The sequence below is a fragment of the Balaenoptera acutorostrata genome, chromosome 11 (assembly GCF_949987535.1).
Source record: "Balaenoptera acutorostrata chromosome 11, mBalAcu1.1, whole genome shotgun sequence".
In the NCBI taxonomy this organism is placed as follows: domain Eukaryota; kingdom Metazoa; phylum Chordata; class Mammalia; order Artiodactyla; family Balaenopteridae; genus Balaenoptera; species Balaenoptera acutorostrata.
This window is the reverse complement of record NC_080074.1, coordinates 21,153,013-21,174,986: the sequence shown is the minus strand read 5'-3', so window position 1 is coordinate 21,174,986 and position 21,974 is coordinate 21,153,013. Positions and strand designations below refer to the sequence as shown.

At 38.3% G+C, this 21,974-nt stretch overlaps 1 protein-coding gene across 12 annotated transcripts in view; it reads left to right on the top strand.

Moving 5' to 3' along the window:
- The window catches only part of ANO4 (anoctamin 4), a 450,211-nt gene that overhangs the window by 390,282 nt on the left and 37,955 nt on the right, over window positions 1-21,974 (top strand). For all 12 annotated transcript variants that reach the window (XM_057556948.1, XM_057556947.1, XM_057556949.1 and 9 more), the window contains 5 exons: window positions 2,238-2,274; window positions 4,354-4,465; window positions 5,419-5,476; window positions 5,616-5,713; window positions 7,455-7,597. In XM_057556948.1, the coding sequence (XP_057412931.1) occupies window positions 2,238-2,274; window positions 4,354-4,465; window positions 5,419-5,476; window positions 5,616-5,713; window positions 7,455-7,597 (448 nt within the window). The remainder of the gene's footprint in view (window positions 1-2,237; window positions 2,275-4,353; window positions 4,466-5,418; window positions 5,477-5,615; window positions 5,714-7,454; window positions 7,598-21,974) is intronic.

Genomic DNA, 21,974 nt, shown 5'->3' with positions numbered 1-21,974 from the left:
GGGGTTTTCGTTTTATTCCATGTCTTGAAAAATAAATATTTCAAAGACAGAGTGAATAGATAGATTTTCTCACTCCTCCTTGTCAGGCTCTTTCAATTTTATTCTGCTTCACTAGCGACCAAAGAACATCTCAATATAGTGGTCTCAAGCTATATATGCCAATAAAGGAAGACATTAAAAGTTATTACCATCCTTTTTATTCAGCCATACCAAAATAAATCTGACATTTCATTATAATCTGTAAACAGTGAAAACCACAATGACTTGTTCCAAAAAGAACTAAACCAGAAAATATGGCTTGCATCAGAACAAACCCACATACATTGATCAGGTGGACAAGATAAAATTAGAAGTGCTCATAGCTTCTTTTGGACATATCCTTAGGATCAGAAAGCTTGCTGTTAGATAAAGATTCTAACAGTAACCATTTGTGGCATCCAGTTTGGAAACTTAGATCTTCTACTACTCTTATCAGAACAAACTCTCCGTGCTTTCTGTCTCAACTGGCTAATGAGAAATCAGGCCTTTTCCAGAAACCACTCATGTGAAGCTCTCTTGCTGGCTATCAGTCCCTTTGTTTATGTGCTCTTTTCTGTTGCATCCTGCTCAAAGTCTCACTATCCATCTCATTGTATCATCAAGATAAAATGTTCACAGATGCCATGAATCCCAGTGTCTTCATACACTTTACTTTTCAAAAGGTTAATAATAATTATATTTCAACTCCTGTGCTGTTCCTTTTTTAAGTTCCAATTTTTTCAGTTTCCAAACAAAAATAACGATGGCATGTCACCAGCTCTCAAGGCCTTTGAGACAAGTGTGCAAAGCGAGGCGCTTTAACAAACGTACATCAACATGAAAGATTAAAGGATGAACTAGGTAATCAAAAATTATATTTTTGAGAAAGGTTGTCTCACCAGTTGAATTTAATTTTCCTTGATAATTATGTAAGTAACTTTACTAATACCATGCCTTTGTAATATTAAAATAATTTTGATTAGAATATCTGTCCTAATATGTTGTTAACCAGTATTTTATTTTTATGATACAATTGAGATGTATGACTCATCTATAACACAAGATTTCTTATTGAAAATTACAATCTGTTTTAACATTGGACTCCAAGAGTCTGAGATTTCTATAAACAAAATTTGATACTGTGGCCATGTGAATTATTTATATCTTAATATAACAAACCACAGTCTTTGCTGAAAGTTTAGAGTCATACAATCTGAGTATTTAGACTATTTCTGTAGTTAGAAGAAATCTGGGGTAAGAGAATTCAAAAGTTAGGAAGGACCTCAAGATGAGTGTGTCCAATACCCATTCTCAACCACATGTAAGGAATACGATGGTCTAAAGAAGAGGTGAGGTAACATGCCCAAGGCCTACAGCTTGCTGGCTGGTAAAGCTGTTATTCCAGCCTGGGGAATTTTAACCAGTGAAATTTCACTACTTTAGTCTAAATGTGATCTTAATTTTCATATTGTTCAAATCCATTTGACTAGTTTTCTTTTTCGTTTTCATTTATCATCTTTCATTTTAGAGAAAGCACTTGCTCTTTTCTTTTTCAATTTATACCCTCCCTAAGGAATCTCCTAGAGCTGGGTTTGCCCTTAACTGTACCCCCTGTACTTCCATACACACACACAAGCACAGGGACACACACCCCTTCCATCCTATTAGGACCCTCCATTTACCAGATGGCTGGGTGAGTTAGGGATGCATCTAATTCACTAATAGAAAAGCAGAGTACTGTAAGTTTGGCAGTTCCCAATAATGTTTGATCACTTTGGTGTTTAGGAATGCTATAATCTAGAAAATCAGCCCATAAAAACAATAGGATTACAGACTCTTATCAGAAGCAGTCTTAGAGATTTTACATTGAGGAGATTTTACATTTTTACATTGAGGATGCTTAGAGATTTTACATTGAGGAGGCCCAGGAATGTTGTGACTTGCCCAGCATCCCTTAGCAAGCTGATAATTAGTGGCAGCTGGCCTGTTGTTACAGAATTATTCACCCCAAAACAAGAAGTGAGATTTTTAAAATATTAAAATGGGACCTTGTACAATTCTTTCTTGTCCTGAAAGGACACAATTGTTGATGATGTTTTCATTGTTTGAGCAGTGGATGGTTAAATTATTTTCATTTATGACTTAATTACCTATTTACTTCATAATTACAGATTTTAGAACATCTACAGTTTGTGAAATATATTAAATTTATTTTACAGCTCTATGAAAAAGTTGCACTGCTGCTGACAAATTTAGGTAAGTGGAACCCTCTTTATTTCACAGTACAGTATTGTGGTCTGAAAAATACCTTCTCAAAGATTCATTTCTGAAACACTGCTGAAAACAAATATTCCCTTTATTTTGAATTGCATACAACAATTTTTTCTTTGCCCTCAACAGGACATGTTAAATATGTCTAGGAATTGAGAGACTCTTTCCTACCTAAAGCTTTAAAGCATTTAGACATTATCTTTCATGAGCTAATATAATTTAAAGTAGGTTTTCTCTTACAAAAGTACATGTGTATGAAGTACCTATAATCATTTAGAAAAGTGTTCATTTGCTGTTGCCTACAATTTTTATTTAATTAAAAACACAGCAAGTTTTAATGGCATATAAAATCACAGCAAAGTTAGTTGCTTTGAAGACTGGGAGTCTTTTATGTAGACAGGATAACCATCACTGACATTTGTGGAAATGACATTCATCTGGACAAGTCATCCCTAGGAACATTTCTCTGACTCTGTAAAGCACCAGAACAATCTGGTAACCAGCTATAAGCTGCACATTTACTACATTTTCAAGATAGAGGAATTGTCCCAATTTCATTAATGAGCTATTAGTCATTTTACTCTATGCAGTTTGAGAAAATTACATGCTCCCACACAAAACCTGTTTTAGCACATTCCCATATGTAGCTTGCCAAAGGGAGAAAAAAATCACAAAAGTGTTTTTACTTATAATAATCATTATAATAAAAGATGCCACTTTTTGAGCCCTTCTATGTGCCAGATACAGAGCTAGGCACTTGGCATATCTCCTTTAAATTCATTGAAATCTTCTGTCACCGCCACTCTTTGCCCAAAAAGATAGAAGTTTATGTCCACAGAAGAGGTAACTGCCCATTGATAGACTGTGTCCAGAGGGGACCTTGATCCAGGCTGGAAAAGATGCCTGTGGAGATAACAGCCATGGTCAATCTGTGGTTGGGCCACCTGGGAACCCACCCAGCTGGCTGATGAGCTAGGAGACCTTCCTGTGTAACCAAGAGTTCATTAGCAGAAGTGAAGTAAAGCTAAAGCCCTTGAAGCATCCTTTGTCATTTCTTCCCTCAACAGCAGTATGGCCTTGTTCTGAAATTGGCATTTAAACCATTTTAAATCTGATTCTCATTCTTTCTCCCCTCCCTTCTCAGATATACTCCTGGGAAGCATTTTGAGCTATAATTTGTGGGAAAGGAATTGATGGGGTGAAATGGTAAATGAGCAATTAGAAACTCAGGGAATGTGGAAACAGAAAGTGCTATTGCATTAAATGCATTTTCATTGACGTTTGAGGTGAGGATGCAACTTCTAGGGAAGGATAAGTGCATTTGACATGAGATTTCAGGTTGGAGGATTGATCCATATTTTTGGTTTGTATCACAATGTCCAAAGAGCATTTGCTGTATCGAAATTGAAATACAAGGAGATGAGAATTGGTGCCTGACTGAGGTCAGGAAATTGTAAGACAAAGATGCTGGTATACAATAAAAGCTCTAAAGATGAGGTCACCTCCTCGGTACTTGTCCTTGAGAATGAAAATGATGGTGGATGAGGGTGACAGGTAACGGGGTCAGATGCTCATTCTGAGATGGGGGGTCTGACTCCCTGTCTCCCAGTAGCACCTCACATCACACCAGAAATAGAAGTTGAGACCAAGGAGTTATTAGGAGATGGGGGGGACCTGACCCCACACAGGCCCCACCCCACAGGTGGAAACTAAGAGCAAAAGGAAAGGCTCCTGCAAGGAGCCAGGGCCGGGAGTGCGGCCCCTTCAGCTTGGCCTCTCCTCCAGGCTCTCTGGGCATCCTGGAACAGTGGAACAAACGATATTCCCTGCCCTCAGACAAGTTAGCAGTCACTTCCCACCAAACCCTTGCTGGGGCTGTTCTGGGAGCTTGAGGAGCCCACGGATGGTCCATTCCGTCTCATGTCATCTGCAGGCAAGCTGGGGTCTCCTGCAGCCTCCTTAGGAAGCCTCTGCTCCCACCCTGTGCGTCTGGGGAGCTGGCCAGAGGCAGTTGAGAAGGGGCCAGACGCAGCCTCTCAAACTCTGCTCCCCTTGTGTCCACAGAACAGCCTCGCACTGAGTCCGAGTGGGAGAACAGCTTCACCCTGAAAATGTTTCTTTTTCAGTTTGTCAATCTGAACAGCTCCACGTTTTACATCGCATTCTTCCTCGGAAGGTGAGAACCCATTCTCTCCACACCTCCCCCGGCCAGGGACAGAGCGCACAGAGGTCACTGACCAGGGTGACAGAGAGGCCAGCCTTTAGGGTGATTTTTATAAAGTGTATAAAGAGGAGATCGGTCTCTTCCTTTCCTTTCCCTTCCCATTCTGGGGAATGGTCTCCATCAAAGTCCCTCGTACCTTTTCTTGTTGAGTAGAAGAAAATAGTTTGCACTCGTGAAGGGTGAAGGTAAAACTTGCGGGCTCCATCTGTACCTGACTCAGGCCTCTGGATCTCACACCTATAAAAGCAGGTGGCATCAGGGGGAGGACAGCAGGCAGTGTGTCCCAGATCCCTGACCTCACAGAGGAGGGAAGGACGTTCAGCCAGGAAAGGGGGCTGACGTAGGATGCCGAAGGAGACTGGGTAGCTTCTGAATCCAGCAGTTCTGAGGATTTGGAACGTCCAGGTACCATGCATTTCATTACACCAGGAAGCGTGTCTGAGGAGACGAGAACCAGGGAAGAGCCAAGTATTGGGTTTTAGTGAAATGGATGAGAAGCCCCTCCGCAGTTTCTAGCTACTTCAGTATGGAAGTCTAGCCAAATAGTTTAGTTTTAAAAAATAAAAAACACGGCATCACTAATATTCAAAAAGATCTGAAGTGTTTAAACCCAACCTGCTGCTTACACAACAGCCACTTGATATTCAGCAGAAAATGTTAAAAGTCACAGCAGGCAGCAAGAACTGGCCTCTGTGGTCAGCAGCCAGACAGAAGGGTCAGGAGAGAAATATCCCCCAGAGAATTCCAGAAGCTGCCATTATGCCAGTTCCAGAGAGTTTTCCTAATTCCCTGAGACCTGTTCCTTACTGCACCAGTAATTTTCACTGGAGGATGTGCTAATCTGAATATAATATTCACTGAAGGCTACAGGATGCTAATGGTTTGTTTTTCTGTGTGTGTTGAAGATTCACAGGACACCCAGGTGCCTACTTGAGGCTGATAAACAGGTGGAGACTAGAAGAGGTCTGTATTCTCCCATCATTCCTTGTTTCCTACAGACTTGTGTTAAACAGGCTTAGGGCAACTTTGTGCAGATTAGAAACCAGACAGCCTTTCTTCCTGTCCATTGATTCTTGAATTTCTGTGTTTGCTTACCTCGCAGTGCCACCCTAGTGGATGCCTTATTGATCTCTGTATGCAAATGGGTATTATAATGGTGCTAAAGCAGACCTGGAATAATTTCATGGAACTTGGCTACCCGTAAGTACCTTAGATATCTATACTTGAGAGGCAGCATGTCTCATTGGCTTTTCTAGGTGTGGCAAGTAAGATAAGCAATGCAGACTCAGCAGTTAAGCCCGTGTGTATACCTGGAGCTAAGTCTTCATGCTTAGATATTCAAAGACAAATCATGAAAATAATAAACATTGGCTCTTTTGGAAGATTTAGCACAAATCGCATAAACAAAAGTGAATATTCTTTAAAAAGTCTCTGTGGGCCCCTAAATAATTGGATACCTGCTTCCAAGCTGCTTTAAATGATGATGACACATTAACGAGGTCTCTACTCCCCAACCCCTGCAATAAATCAGAAATGGTAATTTCTTTAAACTTCGTTAAATTCAGACTGTACAGAAAAGGAACTCATGGAAAGAAGACCTAAAAAAATGATTCAAAAAAGAAACTGGAGTATTTCTAAGTAAGCATATCCTAACTAGTAAAAACATCATTACCTGATGATAACAGTTTATGATGGCAATGGGCAAAAACCTGCATCACCTTTGTAAGGATAACCTTGAATTTGGCTGTGTTTGCTCAGTTCTGGTCAGTTAAGTTTTAAAGGGACATAAATCAGCAGCACTTCTTTTTCTGCTTTAATTCTACACCTACAGGTTTCCATGTCAGCTCAAGTGTCTCCATAGAGAATTCCAGATTTCAGGGAAGACCACTCAGCCAGAAAAATTATCTGGAACTTGGTTCACTTAGAAAAGTTATCTCTTAGCTCCCCGTCAGAACCAATGCCAGTAATTTTCTCTTCTTAGATTTATTTTTAGAAAACTTCTTCCAAGTGTTGATGTTTTCTATAAAACTTTAAAAAAATAAAGCATAAAATTTAAAAATTAGAAGCATTATATTCTCTTTTAAAGTATCATCCATAACTTATCAAAATGTCATAGACATCAGGGAACTATATTTATCTTCTACTAATATGGACATAGAGCAAAATTGTGAAGTAGGCAGAATTGTCTTTGATACCCATCCCCTTATTTATTTCACATTTGTTTTTGCTTTGGCATTGCTACTCTCAGATACCCCTCAGCTTTCTCCTTGCCCCCTACAGCACACAAACCTGACGCCCCCGCCCCGATTTCTTCAACCCTGTTCCGTATCGTAAGATGCACTTCTGAGCACTGCCAAGGATTAATGTACTAACCTCACCAGTGTGAGATGCATTTTATGGGGAATCAGAGCCTCTGTCAAAAACTCAACCCCAAAGCAAGCAGATCCAGTTGTGGACCGGCGGGCTTCTCTATGCCGGGAGAGGAGGAAACCTTTGTGGGTTTTCAGACCTTCTAGGGCCCTCGAGTCAGAGTATGCAGGTCAGCACCCCATGGTAAGACTGCTCACGGGTCCTCAACTAAGCCAGCTAGGCAAAACCATCTTCTCCTCAGAGGCCTGTGGGTTGCCTTTGTACTGGGGGATCAGGTTATCAATGTTCTCAGTCCTCTGCCCAACCCTCCGAGGTAACCCTGGACGAGAGACAGTTTCGTGAATGATTAAAATAAGTTCATCAATCATTCTGTTCACCTGCAAGTACAAATGCTTGAAGTGTAGCCTCCATTGTTATTTCCTTTCTAATCCAAGGCTTCATTTCCTTGGCAGCCTGTCCTAAATTTTTTAAACTATTGTTCTATAGTCTAACTCTATTTCTTATTACGTAAGTCTTATGAACAGCTATATACATATATATTTTTTTTTAATAAATTGATCTTGTCGTGCAGGTTAATTCAGAATTGGTGGACTAGAAGGAAAGTGCGACAAGAACGTGGACCTGAAAGGAAACTAAGTTTCCCACAGTGGGAAAAGGACTACAACCTTCAGCCGATGAACGCCTACGGACTTTTCGACGAATACTTAGAAATGAGTATGAAAATAGCCTATTTCATCTGATTTTTAAAAATTGTATTGAAGTATAGTTAATTTACAATGTTGTGTTAATTTCTGCTGTACAGCAAAATGACTCAGTTATCATTCTTTTTCATATTCTTTTCCATTATGGTTTATCATAGGATATTGAATATGGTTCCCTGTGCTATCGAGTAGGACCTTGTTGTCTGTTTTATCCTATTAATGATAAACGTAAATTCTAGCTACCTTTAACTAGACGTACACCATTATCATCGAGGCTAGCAGCATGGGGGGATTCTTGAGCTAAATGCAGAGGAAGGGTGTTCTTGCTTTAAGAAGCTTTATTGACAGAAATAGTGCCAAGTCACTTCACATTCTTCATGACATTGTGTCCTGTCCCTTGTAATACATGACCAGAAAAAAAATGAGCTGAAAACTTGGTGAACCAAAGAAAAAGGATTGATCACTCATGGTGTGATTGATTCATTCATTCAGCAGACATGTTTGTTTTTTTTTTATTGAAGTATAGTTAATTTACAATGTTGTGTTAGTTTCAGGTGTATGGCAAAGTGATTCAGTTATACATATATACATAAAAGAATATAAACATTCTTTTTCATATTCCTTTCTATTATAGTTTATTATAAGATATTTAATATAGTTCCCTGTGCTATACAGTAGGACCTTGTTGTTTATCTATTTTATATATAGTAGTTTGTATCCAGCAGACATCTTTTGAGCCATGTTATGTCCAGGCAGACATTATGTTTGGCACTAGAGATACAAGGAGGAATCAGACACAGTCCCAGCTCTGAAAGAGTGCACAGTGGGGGAAAGTCAGAGATATAAAAGGTAAGTGCAATAAAGTGGCATAGATGCTGCAGTATGAGTCAGTAGGGGGTAGACTGGGGACAGCCATTTCTCTTGAGGGGGTGGCAGGAAGCTGGGAATGCTTAAGCTATGCTACACTTATATTGACGGAATCTGATTTCTCTATAATCAAATCCAAGCTATTTATTTTCGCGTGTATCTGAGAGCATGAGCTTTAGAAACAGATTACCTGAGTTCAAATCCCAGCCCCTCACTTATTAACTGTGAAACCTTGGGCAATTACTTAATCTCTTTGTCTCACTTTCCTCTTATCTATAATGGGGATAAAAATAGTAACCACTTCGGAGCACTCTTATGTGGATTAAATAAATTAACACATGGAAAGGGCTTAGAACAATGCCTGGCTCGTAGTATGTACTTGATATTTGTTATCCATGTCATTATTATTATTTTTCTATTCTTCTTATCTTCCAGGGGAGAAAAGCTTAACAAAATCCCTTAGCAGATACACTGAGTGTGGATAGCTTTTCTCTTTTTTTCTAATTATGTTTAAGCTATGTAACACTGGGGTGAAAGTGGGGGTAGGGATGGGCAAGATACATTACTTCTGAAAGAAGTTCTTTCTGGGCAAATCTGAAAATTAAAGCAGTAGTAGAGTTGATACTTAATGTTTCTTAGATCGCTTATGTCCTAAGTACCTACCAATGTTTTCAGAGTTTCAATTATAGAATGGCAGAATGATGATATAACTTGGAGAAGAAATCAATTTTGGCATTAATAATAACACTTAATAAAGGGAATTCATTAAGAGAACTAACCACTTGGAGGTCTCTTAATGAATTCTCCTCCCATAAAGAAGGAAATGAACAATAATGTTGGTATATAGAGTGCATGAAAAGAACTGGTAGTGCTCCAAATACTCCAGTATCTTTGCAGCAAGAAACAAATCTCAGTAGCAGTGTTACAAGCAGACCAGTGAATCCTAACTGCTTGCTTCTATTCTTATTGTTATTGTTATTTTCTTAATGAGTTTCCTGCTTTGTTATATTTTTTAAAATGTATTCACTGAAGTAGAATATATAGTGAGAAAAGCATATAAATCACAAGTGTACAGATCAATAAATATTCACAACTTTATGCACAAATGTAACCAGTCTATGCAGGTGAGGGGTTAACACACTACTGCCCTCAGACCCAAAGCCAGTCCACTCCCTGGCTTTGTAAATAACATTCTATTGGAACACAGCAATACCCATTTATTTACACATTATCTATAGTTACTTTTTAAATTTAATTTTTATCTTATATTAGAGTACAGTTGATTTACAATGTTGTGTTAGTTTCGGGTGTACAGCAAAGTGGTTCAGTTATACAAATACATATATCCATTCTTTTTCAGATTCTTTTCCCATATAGATTATTACAGAATACTGAGTAGAGTTCCCTGTGCTATACAGTAGGTCCTTGTTGATTATCTATTTCATATATAGTACTGTGTATATGTGAATCCCAAACTCCTAATTTATCCCTCCTCCCCACCTTTCCCCTTTGGTAACCATAAGTTTGTTTTTGAAGTCTGTGAGTCTCTTTCTGTTTAGGAAATAAGTTCATTTGTATCATCTTTTTAGATTCCACTTGTGATATCATATAGCCCTTGTCTTTCTCTGTCTGACTTATTTCACTAAGCACAATATTCTCTGGGTCTATCATGTTGCTGCAGATGGCATTATTTCATTCTTTTTTATGGCCGAGTAATATTCCATTGTATATATGTACCACATCTTCTTTATCCATTCCTCTGTTGATGGACATTTAGGTTGCTTCCATGTCTTGGCCATTGTATATAGTGCTGCAATGAACATTGGGGTGCATGTATCTTTTTGAATTATGGTTTTCTCCAGATATATGCCCAGGATTGCTGGATCATATGTAGTTCTATTTTTAGTTTTTTAAGGAACCTCCGTACTGTTCTTCATAGTGGCTGTACAAATTTACATTCCCAGGAGGGTTCCCTTTTCTCCACACCCTCTCCAGCACTTATTGTTTGTAGACTATTTGATGATGGTCATTCTGACCAGTGTGAGGTGATTCCTCATTGTAGTTTTGATCTGCATTTCTCTAATAAATAGCGATGTTGAGAGTCTTTTCATGTGCCTGTTGGCCATCTGTATGTCTTCTTTGGAGAAATGTCTATTTAGATCTTCTGCCCATTTTTTGATTGGGTTGTTTTTTTTTGTTTTGATATTCAGTTCCATGAGCTATTTGTATATTTTGGCGACTAATCCCTTGTAGGTCACTTTGTTTGCAAATATTTTCTCCCATTAAGGGTTGTCTTTTCATTTTGTTTATGGTTTCCTGTGCTGTGCGAAAGCTTTTAAGTTTAATTAGGTCCCAGTTGTTTATTTTTGTTTTCATTTTCATTACTCTAGGAGGTAGATCGAAAAAGATCTTGCTGCAATTTATGTCAAAGAGTGTTCTGCATATGTTTTCCTCTAAGAGGTTTATAGTACCTGGTCTTACATTTAGGTCTTTAATCCATTTTGAGTTTATTTTTGTTTATAGTGTTAGAAAATGTTCTAGTTTTATTCTTTTACATGTAGCTGTCCAGTTTTCCCAGCACCACTTATTGAAGAGACTGTCTTTTCTCCACTGTATATTCTTGCCTCCTTTGCCATAGATTAATTGACCATAGGTGCATGGGTTTATTCCTGGGCTTTCTATCCTGTTCCATTGATCTATATTTCTGTTTTTGTGCCAGTGCCACCTGTTTTGATGACTGTAGCCTTGTAGTATAGTCTGAAGTCAGGGAGCCTGAATCCTCCAGTTCCATTTTCTTTTCTCAGGATTGCTTTGGCTATTCAGGGTCTTTTCTGTTTCCATACAAATTTAAAATATTTTTGTTCTAGTTCTGTGAAAAATGCCATTGGTAATTTAATAAGGATTGCATTGAATCTGTAGGTTGCCTTGGATAGTATAGTCATTTTGACAATATTGATTCTTCTAGTCCAAGAACATGGTATATTTTTCTATCTGTTTGTGTCATCTTCATTTTCTTTCATCAGCATCTTATAGTTTTCAGAGCACAGGTCTTTTGCCTCCTTAGGTAGGTTTATTCCTAGGTATTTTATTCTTTTTGATGTGATGATAAATGGGATTGTTTCCTTAATTTCTCTTTCTGATCTTTCAGATTGTTAGTGTATAGAAATGCAACAGATTTCTGTGTATTAACTTTGTATCCTGCAACCTTACCAAATTCATTGATGAGCTCTAGTACTATTCTGGAAGCATCTTTAGGATTTTCTATGTATAGTATCATGTCATCTGCAAACAGTGATAGTTTTACTTCTTCTTTTCCAATTTGGATTCCTTTTATTTCTTTTTCTTCTCTGATTGCCATTGTCTAGGACTTCCAAAACTATGTTGAATAAAAGCAAGAGTGGACATCCTTGTCTTGTTCCTGATCTTAGAGAAAATGCTTTCAGCTTTTCACTGTTGAGTATGATGTTAGCTGTGGGTTTGTCATGTATGGCCTTTATAATATTGAGGTACATTCCCTCTATGCCCACTTTTTGGAGAGTTTTTATCATAAATGGGTGTTGAATTTTGTCAAAAGCTTTTTCTGCATCTACGGAGATGATCATATGGTTTTTATTCTTCAATTTGTCGATGTGGTGTATCACACTGACTGCTTTGCTCAGGCTTTAGGCAGCCTGTCTGCTGATGGGTGGGGCTGTGTGTGTTCCCACCCTGCTGGTTGTTTGTTTGGCCTGAGGCATCCCAGCACTGGAGCCTGCAGGCTGTTCGGTGGGGCCAGGTCTCAGTGCCAAAAAGCATCTGCCACCAGTGTCCTTGCCCCCCCAGTGAGCCACAGCTGACCCCCGCCTCCCCAGGAGACCCTCCAAGACCCACAGGTAGGTCTGGCCCAGGCTCGTATGGAGTCACTGCTTTGCCCTGGGTCTTAGTGCACGTGAAACATTGTGTGCACCCTCCAAGAGTGGAGTCTCTGTTTCCCCCACTCCTGTGGAGCTCCTTCACTCAAGCCCTGCTGGCTTTCAAAGTCAAATGCTCTGAGGGCTCCTCCTCCCGATGCCAGACCCCTAGGCTGCAGAGCTTGACATAGGGCTCAGAACTCTCACTCCTATAGGAGAACCCCTGTGATATAATTATTTTCCAGTTTGTGGGTCACCCACCCAGCAGGTATGGGATTTGACTATATCATGAAAGTGCCCCTCCTACAGTCTTGTTGTGGCTTCTTCTTTGTCTTTGGGTGTAGAATATCTTTTTTGGTGGTATTGTGTCTTTTTTGTTGATGATTGTTCAGCAGTTAGCTGTGATTTTGGTGTCTTCATGAGAGGAGGTGAGCTCAAGTCCTTCTACTCTGCCATCTCGTCTCCAGGCCTCTACATATTATCTGTAGTTACTTTTGCACTACAGCAGCAGAGCTGATTAGTTGTGACAGAGACTTTATGGCCCCACAAAGCCTGGAATATTTACTATCTGGCTCTTTACAGAAAATGTTTGTCATCCTGTGAGCTACATCAAGAAATAGGATATTATCAGTATCAAAGAAGGCTCCCTTGTTTCCTCTCCCAGTTATAACTCCCTCCCCAACCACTTTCCTGACTTCTAATTTTGCCTTTTTTTAAAAATCTCTATAGAAATGGAATTATACATTGTAAATGGCTTATTCCATTCAATATCGTATTTATAAGATTCTTCCATGTTGCTACAGGTAAAATTTCGTTTTCATTTTTGTATAGTATTCGTAGAATGTGTACCTGAAGCGAAATTATGAAACAAGCGAGTTTGTCTTTGCTACCCACCTCCATCTTTCCTTAGTCACATGTAGTTTTTTTTCATTTCCAATCCCAGATACTTTCCATTCTATCTTTCTCCCCTCCCCCCACCAATCCCTCAATCCTTTCTCATATCATGAAATGGACTTCTGAGCACTGCTAAGGATTAATGAGCTAGATAGTTGCATTTTAATAAGAATCAAAGCCTCTGTCAAACTTGAGTCAAAAAAAAAAAAAAAGAGGCAAACTTACTTGTGGATGTGCAGGCATCAGTGTGCCAGTGGATGAACTAGTTTGTGAGTCTGCAGATCTTCTAGACCCCTGAAAACAGGAATTCACCACTATTTACCCATCCATTCTACTGGTGATAGATCTGTGAGTTGTTTCTAGGTTTGGGTTCTTACAAACAATATTGCTATGAACATTTTGGTACATGTGTTTTGGTTAACATTTGTATGTATTTCTGTTGGGAATTTATGCAAGAGTGGAGTTACCAGTGGAGTGGCCATCATAATGTATGCATTTGTGGATCTTCAGTAGACACCTGCAAACAGTTTTCAAAACTCCAACTAGCAATATAAGAGCTTCAGTTATTCCACATACTCACTAAAACTTGTTAGTGTCAGTCTTTTTAAATTTTGGCCATTCTGGTTCGTATGTAGTAGTACCTCATCATTGTTTTAATTTGAAATTTCATGGCAACTTAAAATGCTGAATACCTTTTCATATGCTTCTGGTCATTTGGGTATCCTCTTTCGTGAATTCCCATTCAGGCCCATGATTCTGTTCTGTTTCTCTTTCTTAGTGATTTTAGAAGTTATTTATATATTCTGGATATGAATCATTTGTCAGCTGGACCTGGAATGTCTTTGGTAGGAAAGTTTCTAATTATAGATTTAATTTAGTTAATAGATATATGACTATTCAGATTTTCTATTTCTTCAAGTAACCATCTCAGTAGTCTGCGGTTTAGTTGTGTTTTTCAAGAAACTTATCTGTTTCATCTAAATTTTCACATTTAGTGGAATAAAGTTGTTTATAATACTCTTATTAACTTTTAATGTACATAAGGTCTGTAGTGATGTTCTCTTTCATTTATACTTTCATAGTTTGTGCTTTTCTCTTTTTTTCCTTTAACAATCTGGCTAGAGGTTTATTAATTTTTTCATTTATTTCTGCTCTTATTTCCTGCCTTATTCTTTCTTTGGGCCTAATTTTCTCTTTTCCAAACATCTTCAGATGGAAGCTTAAATCACTGATTTTCTACTTTTCTTCTTTTTCTAATTTAGGCATTTAGAACTATGATTTTCTCTATGAATACTGCTTCACAGCTGTATCCTATAAGTTTTGATATGCTATATTTTCATCATCAAGGCATTTGCTAATTGCCATTGTAGTTTATTTTTGACCTGTGGGGTTTTTTTAGAAATGTGTTGCTTAATATCAAAATATTTGAGGATTTTCTAGCTATCCCTCTGTCATTGGCTTCTTACAGTTTTTTTTTTTTTTCCTTGTAGTTGATTTCTAATCTCATAGTGTTGTGGTCAGAAAAGATGCTTGATATGATTTCAATTTTCTTTAATTTACCAAGACTTGCTTTATGGCCCAGCATGTGATCTATCCTGGAGAATGTTCCATGTACACTCAAAAAGAATGTGTATCCTGCCTTCAGATGAAATGCTCTATAAATATCAATTAAGTCCATCTGGTCTAATATGTCATTTAAGGCCTGTGTTTACTTATTGATTTTCTGTCTGGATGATCTGTCCATTGATGTAAGTGGGGTGTTAAAGTCCCCCACTGTTATTGTGTTACCGTCCATTTCTCCTTTTATGGCTGTTGGCATTTGCCTTATGCTCCTGTGTTGGGCACATGTATACAATTGTTATATCTTCTTCTTGGATTGATCTCTTGATCATTATGTAGTGTCCTTCCTTGCCTCTTATAGCAGTCTTTATTTTAAAAAGTCTAATTTGTCTGGTATGAGTATTGCTACTCCAGCTTTCTTCTGATTAACATTTGCATGTTATACCTTTCTCCATCCTCTCAGTTTCAGTCTATATGTGTCCATAGATCTGAATTGGGTCTCTTGTAGACAGCATATATACGGGTCTTGTTTTTGTATCCAGCCAGCCAGTCTATGTGTTTTGTTTGGCACATTTAAGGTAGTTACCAATATGTATGTTCTTATTGCCATTTTGTTAATTATTTTGGATTTGTTTTTGTAGGTCTTTTTTTCTTCCCTTCCTCTTTTGTTTTCTTCTCTTGTGGTTTGACGACTGTCTTTAGTGTTGTGTTTGGAATGCTTTTTCTTTTTTGTGTGTGTATCTATTGAAGATTTTCAGTTTGCGGTTCCCATGAGGTTTTGATATAGCAGTCTATATATATACAAGATTGTTTTAAGTTCCTGGTCTGTACATTTCAAATACATTTCCAATATCCTGCATCTGTACACTCCTTTTCTCACAGTTGCTGGTTTTGATATCCTATTTGTATTTAGATGGTTTCCTACCTTTACTGTATGTTTGCCTTTACTGGTGAGCTTTCCCATTTGTAATTTTCTTGTTTCTAGTTGTGGCCTTTTCTTTCCACCTAGAGAAATTCCTTTAGCATCTGCTGTAAAGCTGGGTTGGTGGTGCTGAATTCTCTTGGCTTTTGCTTGCCTGTAAAGCTTTTGAATGAGAGCCTTGCTGGGTAGAGTACTCTTGGCTGTAGGTTCTTCCCTTTCATCACTTTAAATATATCATGCCACTCCCTTCTGGCCTGCACAGTTTTTGCTGAGAAATCAGCTGATAACCTTATGGGGATTCCCTTGTATGTTATTTGTTGCTTTTCCCTTGTTGCCTTTAATATTTTCTCTTTGTCTGTAATTTTTGTCAGTTTGATTACTGTGTGCATGTTCCTCCTTGGTTGTATCCTGTATGGGCCCCTCTGCACTTTCTGGACTTGGGTGACTGTTTCCTTTCCCCTATTAGGAAGTTTTCAGCTATTATCTCTTCAAACATTTTCTCAGGCCCTTTCTCTCTCTTCTCCTTCTGGGACCCCTATTATGCGAACGTTGGTGCATTCAATGTTGTCCCAGAGGTCTCTTATACTGTCTTCATTTCTTTTCACTCATTTTTCTTTATTCTGCTCCATGGCAGTGATTTCCACCATTCTGTCTTCCAGCTCACTTATCCGTTCTTTTGCCTCACTTATTCTGCTGTTGATTCCTTCTAGTGTATTTTTCATTTCAGTTATTGTATTGTTCAACTCTGTTTGCTCTTTATAGCCTCTAGCTCTTTGTTAAACATTTCTTGTATCTTCTCGGTCTATGCCTCCATTCTTTTTCTGAGATCTTGGATCACATTTACTATCAATCATCAATCATTACTTTGAATTCTTTTTTGGGTACATTGCCTATCTATCTAGCTCCACTTCACTTAGTTGTTCTTCTGGGGTTTTATCTATCTTTTTCCTTCGTCTGAAACATATTTCTTTGCTGTCTCATTTTGTCTGACTTTCTGTGTTTGTGGTCTCCATTCTGCAGGCTGCAGGATTGTAATTCCTTTTTTCTGGTGTCTGTCTCCTGGTGGGTGAGGCTGGTCTAAGAGGCTTGTGCAGACTTCCTGGTGGGAGGGACTGGTTCCTGCCTACTAGTGGGTGGAGCTGGGTCTTGTCCCTCTGTTGGGCAGGGCCATGTCTAGGGGTGTGTTTAGAGGTGGCTGTGTGCTCAGGAAGACTTTAAGCAGCCTGTCTGCTGATGGGTGGGGCTGTGTTTCCGCCCTGTTGGTTGTTTGTTTGGCCTGAGGCATTGCAGCACTCATGCCAATGAATACTCCCTTTTACCTCCACCACCAGTGTCCTTGTCACTACAGTGAGCCACAGCCACCCCCACCACCCCAGGAGACCCTCCAAGACCAGCAGGTAGGTCTGGCCCAGGTGCCTATGAAGTCACTGCTTTTTTTTCTTGGTCCCAGTGCACACAAGACCTTCTGTGCACCCTCCAAGAGTGGAGTTTCTATTTCCCCTGAAGAGTTCCTGCAATCTAGCCCCACTGGCCTTCAAAGCCAAATGCTCTGGGGGCTCCTCCTCCTGATGCCAGACCCCCAGACTGGGGAGTCTGACTTGGGGCTTATAACTCTTACTCCTGTGGGAGAACCTCTGTGATATAATTATTTTCCAGTTTGTGGGTCACTCATCTGACGGGTATGGAATTTGATTGTATCATGAATGCACCCCTCCTACCGTCTTGTTGTGGTGTCTTCTTTGCCTTTGGATGTAGAATATCTTTTTTCATAGGTTCCAGTCTTTTTCGTCAATGGTTGTTCAGCAGTTAGTTGTGATTTTGGTGGTTTCATGAGAGGAGGCAAGCTCAAGTTCTTCTAGTCCAGCATCTTGTCTCCAACCGGCATCAAACTTTTTTTTCTTCTAATTCTACTGTGGTCAAAGGATACTCTGTGTTATTTTAGGCTATTAATATATGTTGAGATTTGCTTTATGCCCTGCATATTGACTATTTAGATAAGTGCTTCAAGTGTGTTCTGCAGTTGTTGAGTATAATGTTCTGTGTCTATCAATCAATTGGCAAGGTTGTTTAATTGTGTTCAAATCTTATATGTCCTATTAAACTTTGTCTATTTTATCTATTAGTTACTAAGAAAAGGGTGTTAAGTCCACAGTCAACCTTGGGATTTTATCTTATGCTCCTTCTAGTTCTGTCAACTTTTACTTTATATATTTTGAAACTGTGTTGTTATGTGCAAACAATTTTGGATTATTCTAGCTTACTGTTGAGTTGAAATTTTATCTTATTTAAAGCCATTCTTCATCTCTAATAATGTAATATTTTGAAGATGTGATGGGCAAGAGGCTAAGGAACTAACTGTAAAACCTCCCCAAGGACAGCACTGAGCCTCTCGTGGTCTTTCAGGGCCAAGATAAAGGCCCACCACGTTCTCAGTCACAGCCAGAGAGGTGGACTGAGCTTTACAAATTTACTGTACCCCATTACCAGCCTGGCTTAATACGTGACCACATTGAAGTGATCCTCTCCTTCTTTAGCTGCCTAAGAGCAACATGAGGAACATTTTCTGCTGGAAAAGAACACTCAGAGCGGAGATTAATAACTTGTTCTTAAAGGGCTAGTAGTAAATACTTTAGGCTTTGGGGGGCCAAGAGGCAAGATTGAGGCTATTATATTTTAAATGGTTGTATAAGTATTTATATAACTACTTAAAATGTAAAAACCATTCTTAGCTCTCAGGTGGGTTTAAAAAAAGAACAGAAACAAAGCAGAGAGCTATTCAGATTTGGCCTTCAGGCTGTAGTTTGCTGACCCTTGATCTAGAGCTTCTATATGTCTGGCATACAATAAAAGTTACTAGGCTTATAACCTATTGAAAGAAGCAAAGTAACTATAAATTCTTAACTGGGGAAGGTGTCTGTTACTTCAAATGTGAAAGCAGAAGTGCATATGGTCAAACACTGAAAAACCAAGGAAATACAGTGTTACGTAAAGAAAAATAATGTTGCACTCGAAGTGATAAAGAATTCAAAATAGATGTTATGAAGAAATTCATTGAGCTACAAGAAAACACGGGAAGGCAATTCAGTGAACTCAGGAATAAAATTAATGAACAGAAGGAGTTCTTTACCAAAGAGATTGAAATTGTAAGAGACCAAACAAATTCTGGAGCTGATGAATGAGATGAAGAATGCAACAGAGATCACAGGTAATAAGACAGACCAGATGGAAGAAGGAATAAATGACTTGGAGTGTAGGAATATAGAAATAATTCAGTCAGAAGAAGACAGAGAAATTACATTTTTAAAAAATGAAAAGACCCTATAAGAACTATCAGATTCGATCAGAAAGACAAATATAAGAATAATTGGTGTGCCCAAAGAAAAAGAGAGAGAAAAGGCAGAGAGTTTATTTAAAAAATATTAACTGGGAACTTCCCAAACCTGGAGAAGAAATGGGACATACAAGTCCACAAAGCTACCACAACACCCTATTACCTCAATGCAAAAAGACCTTCTCCAAGCACATTAATGAAACCATCACACATTATAATGAACTTAAAGGCAGCTAGGGGAAAAAACTAACCTTCAAAGGAACCCCAATTAGGCTGTCAGTGAATTTCTCAGCAGAAATTCTACAGTCCAGGAGAGAGTAGAATGACATATTCGAAGTGCTGAAAGATTAAAAATTGACAGCCAAGAATGCTTTATCCAGCAAAGTTATCCTTCAGCTATGAAGGAGAAATAAAGGCTTTCCCAAACAAAAGCTAAGGGAGTTCACCATTAGACTTGCCTTGAAAGAAATGTTGAAAGAATTTCTTCAAGCTGAGATGAAAAGACACTAATCAGTGACATAAAAACATATGAAAATATACAACAACAATAAAGGTGAAAAATAAACAATCACAAAATGGTAACTCTGTATTAGAATGGTATATTAACCACTTACCTATACTATAAAGGTTAAAGGAAAAGATCATTAAAAATAACTATAGCTACTATAATCTGTTAACAAATGCACAGCATAGAAAGAGGTAAATTGTGACATCAAAAATGTAAAAGGGTGGAGCCTTTGTAGGCAAATGAAGATAAGGTGCTATCAGCATAAAATGGACTATTTTATCTATGAGATGTTGTATGTAAGCTTATTGGTAACCTCAAAGCAAAAGTCTAGAGTTGATTCAACAAACATACAAAAGGGATAGACTGAGCATATCACCATGGAAAAACCACCAACTTACAGAGGTAGGCAGAAACACAGGGGAAAAGGAACAATATAGATATAAAACAACCAGAAGGCAAAAGATAAGATGGCAGTAGTAAGTCATTACATATCAATAATCACTCTAAATGTAAACGTAAATGGATTGAACTCACCAATACAAAGGCACAGAGTGGCTGGATGAATTAAAAAAACAAGACCCGACTCAGTCTCCCAAGGCAATAGAAATAGCAAAAATACACAGATGGGACCTATTCAAACTTATAAGCTTTTGCACAGCAAAGGAAACCATAAGCAAAACAAAAAGACAACCTACGGACTGGGAGAAAATATTTGCAAATGATGTGACTGACAAGGGCTTAATTTCCAAAATATACAAACAGCTTGTACAACTCAATAACAAAGAAACAATAACCCAATCGAAAAATGGGCAGAAGACCTAAATAGACATTTCTCCAAAGAGGACATACAGATGGCCAAGAGGCACATGAAAAGATGCTCAACATCGCTAATTATTAGAGAAATGCACATCAAAAGTACAATGAGGTACCACCTCACACTGGTCAAAATGGCCATCATCAAAAAGTCTACAAATAATAAATGTTGGAGAGGGTGTGGAGAAAAAGGAACTTTCCTTCTGTTGGTGAGAATGTAAATTGGTGCAACCACTATGGAAGACAATATGGAAGTTCCTCAAAAAACTAGAGTTGCCATATGATCCAGCAATCCCACTCCTGGGCATATAATGGGACAAAATTATAATTCAAAAAGATACATGCACCCCCTATGTTCATAGTAGCACAATCCATAATATCCAAGACATGGAAACAACCTAAATGTCCACTGACAGATGACTGGATAAAGAAGATGTGGTACATACATACAATGAAATACTACTCAGCCATAAAAAAAGAATGAAATAATACCATTTTTGCAACATGGATGGACCTAGAGATTATCATACTAACTGAAATAAGACAGAAAGAGAAAGACAAATACCATATGATATCATTTATATGTGGAATCCAAAATATGACACAAATGAACTTACCTACGAAACAGAAACAGACTTGTGGTTGCCAAGGGGTATGGGGTTGGGGGAGGGATGGATTGGGAGTTTGGGATTAGCAGATGAAAACTATTACATATAGAATGGATAAACAACAAGGTCCTACTGTATAGCACAGGGAACTATATTCAATATCCTGAGATAAACCATGATGGAAAAGAATATGAAAAAGAATGTATATATATGTATAACTGAATCACTTTGCTGTATAGCAGAAATTAACACAAACTGTAGACCAGTTATACTTCAATAAAATAAATTTTTGAAAAAAGACCCAACTATATGCTGCCTTTCGGAGACACATTTCAGCTCTAAAGACAAACATAAGCTCAAAGTCAAGGAATGGAAAAAGATATTTCAGGTAAGTGGAAACCAAAAGAAAGGGGAGGTACCCATACTTATATCAGACAAAATAGGCTTCAAGCCAAAAACAGCAAGAAAGAAGAGACAAATAAATTCATTATATAATAATAAATGAGGTCAATACACCAAGAAGATATAATAATCATAAATATATTTGCCCCCAACGTCAGAGCACCTAAATATATTAAGCAAATACAGTTGACTCTTAAATATATTAGGCAAAAATAGTTGACCCTTGAACAACAGGTTCAAGCTGCACAGATTCACTTATATGTGGATATTTTTCAATAAATACATACTGCAGTACAACATAATCTGTGGTTGACTGAATCCATGGATGTGGAGCCACTTAAATAAAGGGCCGACTGTAAGGTTATATGTGGACCTTAACTGTGCAGATGGTTGGGGCCCTAACCTCCATGTTGTTCAAAGGTCAACTATATTAACAGATCTCAAGGGAGAAACAGACAACAATACAATAATAGTAGGGGACTTCAGTGTCCCACTGTGAGTGACAGATAAATAATCCACACAGAAAATTAACAAGCAAACATCGGAATTGAGGCATACTTTAAACCAAACGGACTAAACAGACATATACGGAACA